The sequence below is a fragment of the Leopardus geoffroyi genome, chromosome B4 (genome assembly GCF_018350155.1).
Source record: "Leopardus geoffroyi isolate Oge1 chromosome B4, O.geoffroyi_Oge1_pat1.0, whole genome shotgun sequence".
Classification (NCBI taxonomy): domain Eukaryota; kingdom Metazoa; phylum Chordata; class Mammalia; order Carnivora; family Felidae; genus Leopardus; species Leopardus geoffroyi.
Window position 1 is genome coordinate 24,727,785 of NC_059341.1, and position 13,878 is coordinate 24,741,662.

The following is a 13,878-nucleotide window of genomic DNA, read 5'->3' on the forward strand; positions in this document are numbered from 1 at the left end:
CGGGGCTCCAACTTGCCACTGGCCATCTGAAATGGGAGCAGTCCAGGGGCGCCTGGGTGGCGCAGCCGGTCGAGCATCCGACTTCAGCCAGGTCACGATCTCGCGGTCCGTGAGTTCGAGCCCCGCATCAGGCTCTGGGCTGATGGCTCAGAGCCTGGAGCCTGTTTCCGATTCTGTGTCTCCCTCTCTCTCTGCCCCTCCCCCGTTCATGCTCTGTCTCTCTCTGTCCCCAAAAAAATAAATAAACGTTGAAAAAAAAAATTTTTTTTGAAATGGGAGCAGTCTTGACTCCGGGTGGTTAATGTCATAATAGTAATGCAGTATACCAGGTGATGTCAGAATACCAAACCTCTAATGGAGCTTCTTCCATCATTTCTTATACAAGCTAACTTCTATATGCTGAGGATACAGAAGGACTAAAGCCATAAAATTGTAGAATTTTAATGCAATCCACATCATGCAAGCCTCATTCCTTACGATTTCTAGCTCAGCATATCAACCTCCAGAAAAATTATGATTATTTTTTTTTAAGTTTATTTGAGACAGCGAGTGAGGGAGGGGCAGAGAGAAAGGGAGAGAGAGAATCCCAAGCAGACTCCAAGCTCAGCATGGAGCCAACACAGGGCTCAATCCCACAACAGTGTTATCAGGACCCGAGCAAACATGAAGAGTCAGATGCTTAACCGACTAAGCCACCCAGGTGCCCCCAGAAAAATTATCTTAAAAAAAAAAAAAATTACCATAAGTAGTTGGGAGAGAGTGGTATCAAATCCCAAGAAAAAATTTTTGAAACAGAAGTTTGTATGACACTACACAAAGGGTTAGCACACTTATTCTCAACAGAGCCAGAAAGTAAATATTTTAGGCTTTACAGGTTACATGGTGTCTGTCACACCTACTCAACTATGTTACTATAATAGTGAAAACAGCCATAGCAACATATAAACAAAAAAACACTGCTATGTTCCAATAAAGCTTTATTTTACAAAAACGGGGAGAGGATTGGATCTCCCAGACATAGATCACTGTTTAATGATCCCTGTACTAAATTATTTATTCAAATAAACATTCAAATTCGTGTAAGTCATCTGATGGCATGAAGCTCTAGTATTATACGAACAACTAACAACCCAAGAGACAAGACTAGTACATTTTCTTAAAAAACAAAACAAAACCTGAATTTATAGTAAAATACATGCATACACACACGTGCGCGCGTGTTAATGATATGTCATACGTTACAAATCAAATGATGTTACAAATCATATGATACAAATCAAATATATAGAGAGAAATAATATACTGGGAAGGAGAAGACCAAAGCTATACCAGAAATCTGTTACACTCTAAAGTATGTACTTTTATTTAACCTCAAAATTTTCAGACAATATCTAAAATATACTAAAATTCAAAAATTCCCTCAAGTAGCATGAAAGCACATATTAAGTACCAGGCACTGTGCTAGGTGCCATGAGAGTCCCTGGCAGAATAACTAATTTTGAAACAAATGTTTATCCATACAGTAATTAAAAGAATTTTATCTTACATAACAGTAAAATAAAGTTTAGGTTTAGTCCCTCAACTCCTACAAATAAATATTTATATGTTCTGCACCATGTACTTATATTCAGAGAAGAATCTATATTCTATGTTAGGACACCTTTACTATAGCTTGTTCCCCTATAAATCTGCCTTGTTAATAACTATAATTAAAGCAAGAATGATTCATTCATCTCAATGAAAGGTGTCCTCCGTCCAAAAAGGAGGTGAAGAAATTTATCCTAAATCATTTGATTGTTGACTCTTCATATGTACAGGAAAAATAAAGGAAAGTTAGCAACTGTTTAGATTACATATCAATCATAACGTAACAAAGGTGAAAAATAAAAATACTATCATAACAGAACTTTGGTAGGAAACATGAGGAATTTTATGTTTTACTCATGATTTTAAGATATTATACAATTTTATAACATCCTCTAAAAAATACAACTTTAATAAAGAGCCCCTGGGTAGTACAGTCACTTAAGCATCTGACTCTTCATCTCAGATCAGGTCATGATCTCCCAGTTTGGGAGAGTTCAAGCCCCTCTATCAGGCTCTGCGCTGATGGTGTGGAGCCTGCTTGGGATTCTGTCTTTCCTTCTCTCTGCCCCTCCCCTGCTTGTGTGTGCCCTCTCTCAAAATAAACAAATTTTTTTTTTAAAATTTTAAATACAACTTTAATCCATATCATGAAGATGACAAGAACCAATCTCTACTGAAGATTTACACAAATATAAAGTTATATCACAGGTGGAACTGATTTGTTGTGGGGCACCTGGGTGGCTCAGTCAGTTAAGCATCCAACTTCAGCTCAGGTAATGATCTGACAGTTTGTGAGTTTGAGACCCACACTGGGCTCTGTGCTGACAGCTCAGAGTCTGGAGCCTGATTCTGTATCTCCCTCTCTCTCTACCCTTCTCCCATTCATGCTCTGTTTCTCTCTCTCCCTCTCTCAAAAATAAATAAACATTAAAAAGAAAAAAAGAACTGATTTGTTCTATCATGTGTATTAGTTTCCTAATGCTGCTGTAACAAATTACTACAAACTTAGCTTAGAAAAACAGAAATTTATTCTATTACAGTTCTACAGGCCAGAATTCCAAACTGAATTTTATGGAACTAAATCAAGGTTAAAAGGACCACATTCCCTTGGAAGGTCTCAAGGGAAAACCTTTTTCCTTGCTTCTTCCAGCTTCTGGCATTCCTGGGCTTGCCACCACAGCATTCTAATCTCTGTTCTCATATAACCATTTTGATTTCTGCTCTTCTGCATCAAATTCTCTTCTGCCTCCCCCCCCCTTTTTTTTAATGTTTATTTTATTTTTGAGAGAGAGAGCATGAGTGGGGTAGGGGCAGAGAGGGGGGTGGACCCAGGAGCCAAAGCAGGCTCTGCACTGACAGCAGAAAGCCCAATGTGGGGCTTGAACTCATGAACCATGAGATCATGACCTGAGCTGAAGTTGGACACTTACCCAACCAAACCACCCAAACACCCCTGCCTCACTCTTATAAGGACCACTGTAATTACATTTACAGCATACATGGATAGTCCAGGATAATCTCCCCACCTCAATATCTTTAATTTATATCCTCAAAGTCCTTCTGTCATATAAAATAATACATTTCCAGGAATTAAGACTTGGATACTTTCAGGGACCATAACTCAGCCTAGTACCATATGGTACTCCATCCCATCTTAGAAATACCAGATGCATATATAAATCAATTAGAATACTAAATAGGGCAGTTAATATATTTTTCTCACAGTAAATCAGCCAATCAAATGAGTGCTACTGAATGCTCCCAGCCACTGGGAACTAACTCAACATATGCTTTTTCATTTATTTTTTATTTTTTTTATTTTCATGATTTCTCATTTTAAATGACACTCAACAATCTGCATTATATCTTTCCGCCTATTAGTTCAGATTCTGATGAACAGTTTATAATCCATAATAGCCAACAAAAAGTATAGAAGTGATAGTGCTGAAGATGACAACCAGTGCTAGACTAGTTTGCTTGAACTACATACCGTGTTAAGTGTAGATTAAGCTTTTGATTGGTGAGACATCCATTCCAAACACATCCATCTCCAATTACTAGCTAGTAATATTACATACTACTAGCAAAACAACTAGATAAGAAACCAGGCTACTCCTATCCATGAAGTTCTCCTTCCAAAAAGTTTGGGTAACCTAGGTACCTGACTGCTTGAGTGACTCCACTTTTTCCTTCTGCACCCTAATTCCTGCTCTTACATTTTAAATTCACTAGTAAAGACAATCCACAAAATCCTAGTACACCCCACCCCCGGACCCCACACCTCAGGCTCATGTTCCCTCCCTCTCTCTCTACCTGCAACCTTGATGTTTGGTCCTCACATGGCCCTGGGGAGTGCCATTTATTCTTCAAGGCCTATAAGTAATAAATCTTGTTCTTCAAGGTTCCCTACTGGTTTTAGGAGGTGGTTCTGAATCATTAAGAACCATGAAAGCTGGGGAGCCTGGGTGGCTCAGTTGGTTAAGCATCTAACTTCGGCCCAGGTCATGATCTCACAGCTCGTGAGTTCGAGCCCCGCATCAGGCTCTTTGCTGACAGCTTGGAGCCTGGAGCTTGCTTCCGATTCTGTGTCTCCCTCTGTCTCTGCCCCTCCGCCACTCACACCATCTCTCTCTTTCTCAAAAATAAATAAACATTAAAAAATACTTAAAAAAAAAAAAAAAGGACCATGAAAGCTGGTCCAGCCAAAACAATGGCCCCAGTGGCAGTTGGGGAACCTCTATGAGGCTTGCTATGAGTAAATACAAGCCTGGTAACAGCCTACAGCATTCCTAGCCAAGAACGTCACAACAGGCTACCACCGGAAAGGACTACAGACTGGAAGGTTTAAACAACAGAAATTAATTCTCTCGATTCTGCAGGTTAGGAGCCCAAGATCAACATGTCTGCAGGGTTTTCAGAGACTTTATTTCTGGCTTATAAAAAGGCTGGTAAGGGGCGCCTGGGTGGCGCAGTCGGTTAAGCGTCCGACTTCAGCCAGGTCACGATCTCGCGGTCCGTGAGTTCGAGCCCCGCGTCGGGCTCTGGGCTGATGGCTCAGAGCCTGGAGCCTGTTTCCGATTCTGTGTCTCCCTCTCTCTCTGCCCTTCCCCCATTCATGCTGTGTCTCTCTCTGTCCCAAAAATAAATAAACGTTGAAAAAAAAAAAAAAAGGCTGGTAAAAGGCCCTCTTCTGTGTCTTCACATGGTCTTTCTTCTGTGTGTGTCTGTGTCCTAATCTTCTCCTCTTGTAAGGATGCCCATCATAGCAGATTAGGGCCCACCTAGTGATCCCATTCTAACTTAATTACCTCTTTAAAGATCCTATCTCCAAATACAGTCACATTCAAAGGTACTAGAAATTAGGACTTCATACATAAGAATTCCAGGGGAACACAATCCACCCCAAAGAAAAGAAGCTGCTTAATCTTAAAACTCATTGCAAACTGGTTAAAGAAACTGAAAATAAACACCAACAAGACATTAGGGATTAGGAGAAATCCTACAATATTATGGATAAATTCACCAAAAACATCACCAAAGTCAATAAGGATGAACCAAGATTTGTACAACAAAGAGCCAGGAAAAACTATAGGTGGAGTTATATTACACATTTGGGAGATATTTTTTAAACAGAAGCAGATGACCAGTATATGGATACTGAGAATACATAAACTAAACTGTAATGACCCCATAATGCAATGGTTCTCCAACTATGGTCCAAAGACTCCCAGTGTCCCCAACCTCCTACCTTTTCTAACTATGTATCTGAAGGAAGCCAGACTTTCTTCATATACTTAACCAAAACAATTAATCACAACAGATTAAATGTAAAAACAGACAGGAGTATCCGGTTATTATTTATTAAACAAAACATGAGGGTGTCTGGAGACTCAGTCAGTTAAGCATCTGACTTCAGCTCAAGTCATGATCTCACGGTTTGTGATTTCGACTCCCACATCGGTGAGCACAAGCCCTGCTTCTGGTGAATGTGAGCCCCGCTTCTCCCTCTCTCTCTCTCTCTCTCTCTGCCCCTCACAGGATTCTCTCTCTCTCTCTCCCTCTTAAGAAAAAAAAAAAAAAACATTAAAAGGATTTGCAGAGAGGCACCTGGGTGGCTCAGTTGGTTAAAAGTCTGACCTTGGCTCAGTCGTGATCTCGCGGTTCATGGATTCAAGCCCCACATCGGGCTCTGTGCTGACAGCTCAGAGACTGGAGCCTGCTTCAGATTCTGTACTTCCCTCTCTCTGCCCCTCCCCGGTTCATGCGGTCTCTTTCTCCCTCCCAAAAATAAATAAACATTTTTTAAATTTTTTAATAAGTAAATAAAAGGATTTGCAGAAATTTAAAAACAATGCCACTCTTCTCACAAATTGTTTTTGTTTTGGATAAGTTGCTTTTCATTAAAACGTTATTTGTATTAACATGTAATGGATTTACTTTATTGTTAAATAAGTTGGTAAATACTTGAATATTTATCAATTTTAATTTTTGATAGGATAAATACAGAAGATCTGCCCATATAAACCAAAGCCTTTTGGATTCTCAATAATTGAAGATGTTAAGGGAGCCTGAGAATAGACAGTGTGAGAACTCAGAGCACTGATCCAGCTAGCACCTCTACTGCAGGAACTCACTCCATCTCCCCAGTGCCTGTACACACTGCATTTGCCTAGTCAAACCTAGGTTTATCAATGACCAAAAAAAAAAGAACTTTTCATAATGTAAGTTCATCAAAAGCACATTACAAACCTAAGCATTTACCTTATTATGTTAACAACATAGCTGCAAAATACATTTAAAAATGGTAAAAATTCAAAGAAAAATAGAATACTCAAAAAATTAGAGTCAGAGGTTACAACTACCTTCCTCAACAATAAAACAAGTGGACAAAAAGTCAGTTATGGATAAAGAATTGAACAATATTATCAACCAATCTAACTTGAGGAGATTTACAGAACATTCCATCCAACTACAACAAAATATATATTCTTCTCAAGTGCACATAAAACATTTACCAAGAGAGACTATATTCTGGATTATGAAACAATTCTTAATATATGTGAAAAGATTCATATCATATTTTCTTACTACTGTAGAATTAAATTAGAAGTCAAGAGCAGAAAGTTCCTTTGAAAATCTTGAAATATTTCCAAATAGCCATGGGCCAGAAAGAAACAAAAAACAAGACTTGTAAATTATTTTGAACTGAATGAAAATGATGACGGCACAACGCATCTACATTTATGAGATACAGATAACACTCTATTTCGAGGGAAACTTATACACCTCTATTAGAAAAGACAAAAGGCTCTCAATAACCTCAGCTTTTACTTTTAAAAAGCATAAAATAAGAGTAAATTAATTCCAAGGAATAGAAAAGGAGAAGAAAAAATCAAGTACAAAATAAAAACACAACAGAAACCAGAACAGTACAGAAAATTAATGAAACCAAATGCTGAGGACTTTAGAAGATCAATAAAATTGATAAACTAGCCATACTAATCAGTTTAAAAAGAGAAAAGAAACCAATTAAGAATATCAAGAATGAGACATGTGACATCAGTTTAAAAAGAGAAAAGAAACCAATTAAGAATATCAAGAATGAGACATGTGACATCACTACAGGGTCTACAAATATTAAAAGGATAAGGGAATGTTGTTAACACCTTTATGCAAACGAATGACAACTTAGGTGAAATGGCCAAATTCCTGGAAAAAGACAAAGCTTACTCAAGAAGAAGAAACAGATAAAGAGAACAGCCCTGTATCTACTAAAGATATTAAATAGGGGCGCCTGGGTGGCTCAGTCAGTTAAGCGTCTGACTTCAGCTCAAGTCATGATCTTGCAGTTTGTGAGTTGGAGCCCCATGTCAGGCTCTGTGCTGACAGCTCAGAGCCTGGAGCCTGCTTCAGATTCTGTGTCTCCCTCTCCTTCTGCCCCTCCCCGACTTGTGCTCTCTGTCTCTCAAAAATAAACATTAAACTTTTTTTATTTTAATTTTTTTTAAGGTATTAAATATATAGTTACAAGCTCCCTGCCAAGAAAAACTCCAGGCCCAATGGCTTCACTGATAAATTCTACCAAACATTTAAAAGAGAGCAAGTATCAATCCTATATACACTTTTCCATAAAAGTGAAGAGGAGGGAACACTGTCCAATATATTTGTAAGACTACCATACTGACACCAAAACTAGACAAAGACATTACAAGAAAACTACGGACCAATAACTCTCAAGAGTATGGAAGCAAAAGTTCTTAAAACTTTAGTAAATGAAGTCTAACAATCTATGTAATGGAGAATATAGCATGGTCAAGTGAAGTTTATCTCGGGAAAGCCAGGCCAGTTTAACATTCAAAAAAAAAAAAAAAGATCATTTCAACAAACACAGAAAAAGCATTTGACAAAATCCATCATCCACTCCTAATAAGAACTCTCAGCAAACTGCCTTTAGAAGGCAACTTCTTCAATCTCATAAAGCATATTTCTGAAATAGCTACAGACTATAATCATAAAAGTAAAAAAATGAATGATTTCCACTAAGATAAAAACAAGACAACAGTGTCCACTTTCACTACTCCTATCCAACATTTTCTTGAAGCTTCAAACTAGAGCAGTAAGGTAAAAAAAAAAAAAAAAGTAGGGGGGGAGGGGAGGGGAAGGGAGGGGAGGAGAGGAGAGGAGAAATTAAAGGGAAGACCTAAAACTAAAACTGTATTTACAGATAACATAATCTTCTGTAAAGAAACTATAACGGATCTATACAATCGCTACTGTAACTATTAAGTGACTTTAACAAGGATACAAAGTAAATATACAAATGTCAAATGTACTTCTGTACATACGAGCAAAAAAATGATCAAGCTAAGAGTATAAAAATAATACCACCTACAATAGCATAAAAATATGATACACTTTGGAATAAATGTGACCAAAGATGAACAAGGCTTAAAATACTAAAGTCTACAGAAACCACACAAAGAGATGTTTAACATCATTAATAATCACTAGGGAAATGGAAACTAAAACCTCAGTATTAGAATGGCTAAAACACCTATGAGAATAACTAAAACTAAAAAGACTGACCATAGCAAGTGCTGGTGAGGATATGAGGCAACTACTGAAACTCACCTACAGTGTTGGTAGAAAGATGAAATGGTATAATAATTTTGGAAACAATTCAGGTATAAATTTGGTTATAAAGTTAAACATCTACTACCATGTTACCTATCCATTCCACTCAAGACATATTTAATTTACTCAAAAGAAATAAAAATATATGTCCATATAAAGACTTGTACACAAATGTTCACAAAAGTTTTACTTGTAATAGGCAAACCCAAAAACAATCCAGATGTTAATCAACATGTGAATGGATAAACAAAATGTGAAACAATGAAGCAGTACCCAGCAATAAAAAAGAAGTGAATTATTTTTACATACAGCATGGATGAATCTCAAAATAATTATGCTGAACGACTCCAGACAAAAAAACAGTATGTATCATATAATTGCATTTATATAAAATTCTAGAAAATGTAAACTAATCCACAGTGACAGAAAGCCTGAGGACAGGGGACAGAAAGGTGGGATAACAAAGAAGTATGAAAAAAAGGGGGTGGGAGGTGTTTATTACCTTGAATGTGTTGATGGTCTCTTGGGTAATATGTACACGAAAATTCATAAAATTGTATGCTTTAATTATGTACAATTTATTTTACTTCAAAAAAAAAAAGGCTTTTACAGTAGGTTAACTGGCAATGGTCACACAACAATGTGAATATACTTAATGCCACTGAACTCTACACTAAAAAATGGTCAAAATGGTAAATTTTATATTATGTATATGTTATCACGAAAAAAAAGTGGGTTTACTGAATTCAAAGCTGAAGCCAGAAGTGATAATAACTACAGTTAGTAAGATAAGTAAGGAATTCGTATTTCCAGGCTATCTACTTCTTTGACTATGCAGCTTCTATTCTGCCAGCTGATTAAATGTGAATTTAAAGCCTTTTATAAGTTCTTACCTGTGAGATATGATTGATGGAAGACTCCATTCTCCGAAGCTGAGAGGCTTGGATATCCAGCAACTGGAGTACATTGTTGGCCAATGCATTTATTTGATAAGCAACACTAGCTAGGGATTGGGTTGTGTAGGCTTTGGTCTCTTCTAAAGCTTTTCTCTTATCTGCAGCCTGAAAATAAGAACAAAAACAATTGATACTTATTTAAGGTTAATATTCATTAAACATATATGCTATAGAAAAAGAGAGCTATAATTATATTTTTTAATAGAAAGGCTCTATTGAATCAAAAAACTTATCAGAGCAGTCTGATGATAGTTGCAGAATACTGGCAAGGCCATGGCAGAAATCCCTGTCAGGTGGGACCCACTGTCTCCTGAGCAGCCAATCCACTGAGGCACCTGGGTGGCACAGTCGGTTAAGCATCCAACTTCGGCTCAAGGCAGGGTCCGAATTTGAGCCGCACTTTGGGCTCGCTGCTGTCAGCATGGAGCCCGCTTTGGATCCTCTGTCTCCCTCTCTCTGCCCTCAACCCCACTCACGTGCACACACTCTCAAAAATAAACATTAAAAAAAAAATTTTTTAAGGAGTCACCAAGTGACTGTCATCAGAGGTACACATTACAGCCCCTCAACCACCAATTTATCACATTACATCTTCAGAACCTTCTGCCAGCCCCAAGCTCCCAACTCACTGTTGACAGTTTGGCTAAACTAGAATAATGCTTGTTGCCTCAGCATCCATTTTGTGTGGCTAAAGTGGCCTACAGGGGCCTTGAATGGACACTAGCTCCTCCACAAGTGGATGCCCCAGACAACAGCCCTCAGGGTCAAAAGTAAATTTAAGTTCCTGATATAATTCCCCAAACCCACCTTGGGATAAACAATCTCTCCTGTCTCCTACTTCTTCCCCTTTTGTGCCCTTCGATAAGACCGCCTCGGAACTTATCAAAATCCTGCTGTTTTGGGTTTTAATTAACCAATCCAGACTTAGCCTGGAAACCCCAATGCATTCTGCCGAGGACCCTAATAAAGGGATGTGCCTCAAGTCCTGCTGCTCACTCGCTGTATATACCCTGCACTGAACTTCTCCCTGTGTCTCCTGGAGGCATCATACTGTGTACCCCCAGGACTTGTGAATAATAAACTACTCTATTTCACTTTCCCTTGCAGTCCTTTGTTGAACCTTAGCTCACCAACCAGGGTCTCTACCTAACAAATGTTAACATTTTGGGATGAGCACTGGGTGATGTATGGAAACCAATTTGACAACAAATTTCATATATTGAAAAAAAAAACAAAAAACAAATGTTAACAAAAAATCCAAACACCTACCAACAATGATACAAACTAACTCCATTAACCAACATCAGAATTCCAACCTCCCTGTTATCCATTATGACCATGTCTCTTCTCTCCACAAAAACCACTGTGAATCTTATAACACAATCCTTTACCCACCTGTTCTTCCCAAACTCCTGTACATAACTCAGAGTCTGGTGGTGAGAAAAGTTCAGAGACAAAGTTCACAGAGCTAAGTTCAAAGACAAGTGATGATAAAACTCTTTGTAGCAAGGTGGGGGCAGCAACTTGGATCACAAACAAAGCATAAATATCATTAATATATACTCTAAATATTATAAAAAGGCCAAGAATCAATTTAAAAAACAAATCTAACACTTCACCAAAAAGACAATATAACCACTTTTAAGCATTTGAAAAGACATTCAACTGCATTCACTATAAAAAAGTAATGCAGGGGCGCCTGGGTGGCGCAGTCGGTTACGCGTCCGACTTCAGCCAGGTCACGATCTCGCGGTCCGGGAGTTCGAGCCCCGCGTCGGGCTCTGGGCTGATGGCTCAGAGCCTGGAGCCTGTTTCCGATTCTGTGTCTCCCTCTCTCTCTGCCCCTCCCCCGTTCATGCTCTGTCTCTCTCTGTCCCAAAAATAAATAAACGTTGAAAAAAAAAAAAAATGTAAAAAAAAAAAAAAAAAAAAAAAGTAATGCAAATGCAAACCAATGTGATATACTATTTCTCACCTACTCATCTGTCGAACATCCAAAGGTCTGACAAGGTACTCTGCAAAGTTGTGCAGAAAGATTCTGATACAGAGCAAAATTACGTATCAATTTTCTTTTTTCTACCCCAGTAATCTCATTTCAGGAATCCATCTCAAAGAATCACTGGCAAAAATATATTATACAGTTATTCATATTGGCACTATCTGTAATAGTAAAAGACTAACTCACAAACTGTGAGATCATGACCTAAGCTCAAATCAAGAGTCACACGCTTAACTGACTGAGCCACCCAAGTGCCCCAATCATTCTTAAAATGTGATTTATCCTTAAGACAAAAATAACTGAAAGAGAAAAGAAACCCTGAAACTGTTTTCAATCATTTTATTGCTGATGATAGTTTGGGAATTATTAATCTGAGACTGTTATTTGTGTAGTGTGAGATGAAGCAAGTCATTACATGTTTATGTCATTGAGAAGTGAGATTTTGGCATGGTTCACAAGACTCTTGATGTAAGAAGAACAAGGTTTAAGAAAAAAATTAAAAAAAAAAAAAAAACAAGTTCTGGATTTAAATTGAAAGCATCAGTCCAAACTGAATTTGTATTTTATCATATCATATCACATATCAATATCCTACCTCTGTCCAAAGAAATGGTCTAATTGTAAAACATGGTGACTATAGTTGGTAACACTGTATTATATGACTGAAATTTGCTAAGAAAGTAGAACTTACATGTTCACACACACACACACACACACACAGACAAATACGTTAGGTGACAGATATGTTCATTAGATATGAAGAATCCTCCTCAATGCATATGTACATCAAACTATCATGATATACACTTTAAATATATTACAATTTTATATGTCAATTATACCTAAATAAAGGTGGGGGGGGGGATAAGAAAAGGCCTAAAAATAACTGTCTAACAGCCATGGAACACTACTTACTACTCAGATTATGATCTCTAATACCACTTCCCACTGCAAGGAATCTAGACTCTTAGCCAACGACAAGTCTAGGACATGAAATGTACAAGATGCACTATTTGTATTGCAAGGCATGTGAAAGCCACCAAGGCTCTAGGGTCATGCCAAAAGGACTCAAAAATCAGGTGGAATAGGGGTGCCTCGGTGGCTCAGTCAGTTAAGCATCCGACTTCAGCTCAGGTCATGATCTCACAGTCCGTAAATTCAAGCCCTGCATCAGGCTCTGTGCTGACAGTTCAGAGCCTGGAGCCTGCTTCAGATTCTGTGTCTTCCTCTCTCTGTGCCCCTCCCCTGCTCATGCTCTGTCTCTCTCTGTCTCAAAAATAAATAAAAACATTGAGAAAAAAAAAAAAAGAATCAGGTGGAATAAGCTGCCACAGGCCACGGATGATGCAATGTAAACATCAATGAAGATAATAACTTCGATGGAATGAAACACATGAAATGCTTAAATATAAGTTTGTAACAATATTAAAATTTTTATTTTTAAAATTTTTTAAGTAATCTCTATGTCTAACATGGAGCTCGAAATCACAACCCCATGATCAAGAGTCTCATGTTCCTCAAGGACAAATTGAGCCTGCCAGGTGCCCCTAAAAATTTTTTTTAAAAAGGTCATTGCCCAGTTTGGGAGGATGTTAGGGACCATCCTAGGAGGGGAGGAACGCATCAGCTTTATTAAAATATGAAATGCATACAATTCAAAATTTTTAAGTATACACTTCAGTGTGTTTTGACAAATGTGTACACAGTTTTTGCCTGTTCTAGAGTTTTTGCCTGTTCTAGAGTTTCATATAAATGGAATCAAAAGTATATATAGTCTTTTGTGTGTGGCTTCTTGAAATGCATCCTTGTTACTGCTAAGCAGTATTCCATTGTACAGATTTACCGTGATGTGTTCACTCATCAGCTGATGTGTTTATTCATCAGCTGATGATGGTTTGTTTCTAGTTTGGGGGTACTATGACTAAAACTGCTATAAATATTTGAGTCCAAGTCTTTGTTGTGGACATGTTTTCATTCCTCCTGGGTAATACCGAGGCAATACCTAAGAGTAGAACTGCTAAGTCCACAGTAAATGAAGTTTCTGTTTAACATTATGAGAAACTGCTAAGCTATTTTCCAAAGTAGCAGTACTATTTCGTATTCCCACCAGCAATATATGTGAGTTCTAGTTTCTCCACATCCTTGACAACATTTGGTATGGTCAGTCTTTTTAATTTTACTAGGGGTTTTAATTTCAACTTC

The 13,878-nt window shown here is 37.9% G+C and overlaps 1 protein-coding gene across 14 annotated transcripts in view; it reads right to left on the bottom strand.

The window, feature by feature from the left end:
- Positions 1–13,878, bottom strand: part of ABI1 (abl interactor 1) — a 131,479-nt gene that overhangs the window by 70,743 nt on the left and 46,858 nt on the right. For all 14 annotated transcript variants that reach the window (XM_045464648.1, XM_045464644.1, XM_045464653.1 and 11 more), the window contains exon 2: positions 9,615–9,782. In XM_045464648.1, coding sequence (XP_045320604.1) covers positions 9,615–9,782 — 168 coding nt within the window. The remainder of the gene's footprint in view (positions 1–9,614; positions 9,783–13,878) is intronic.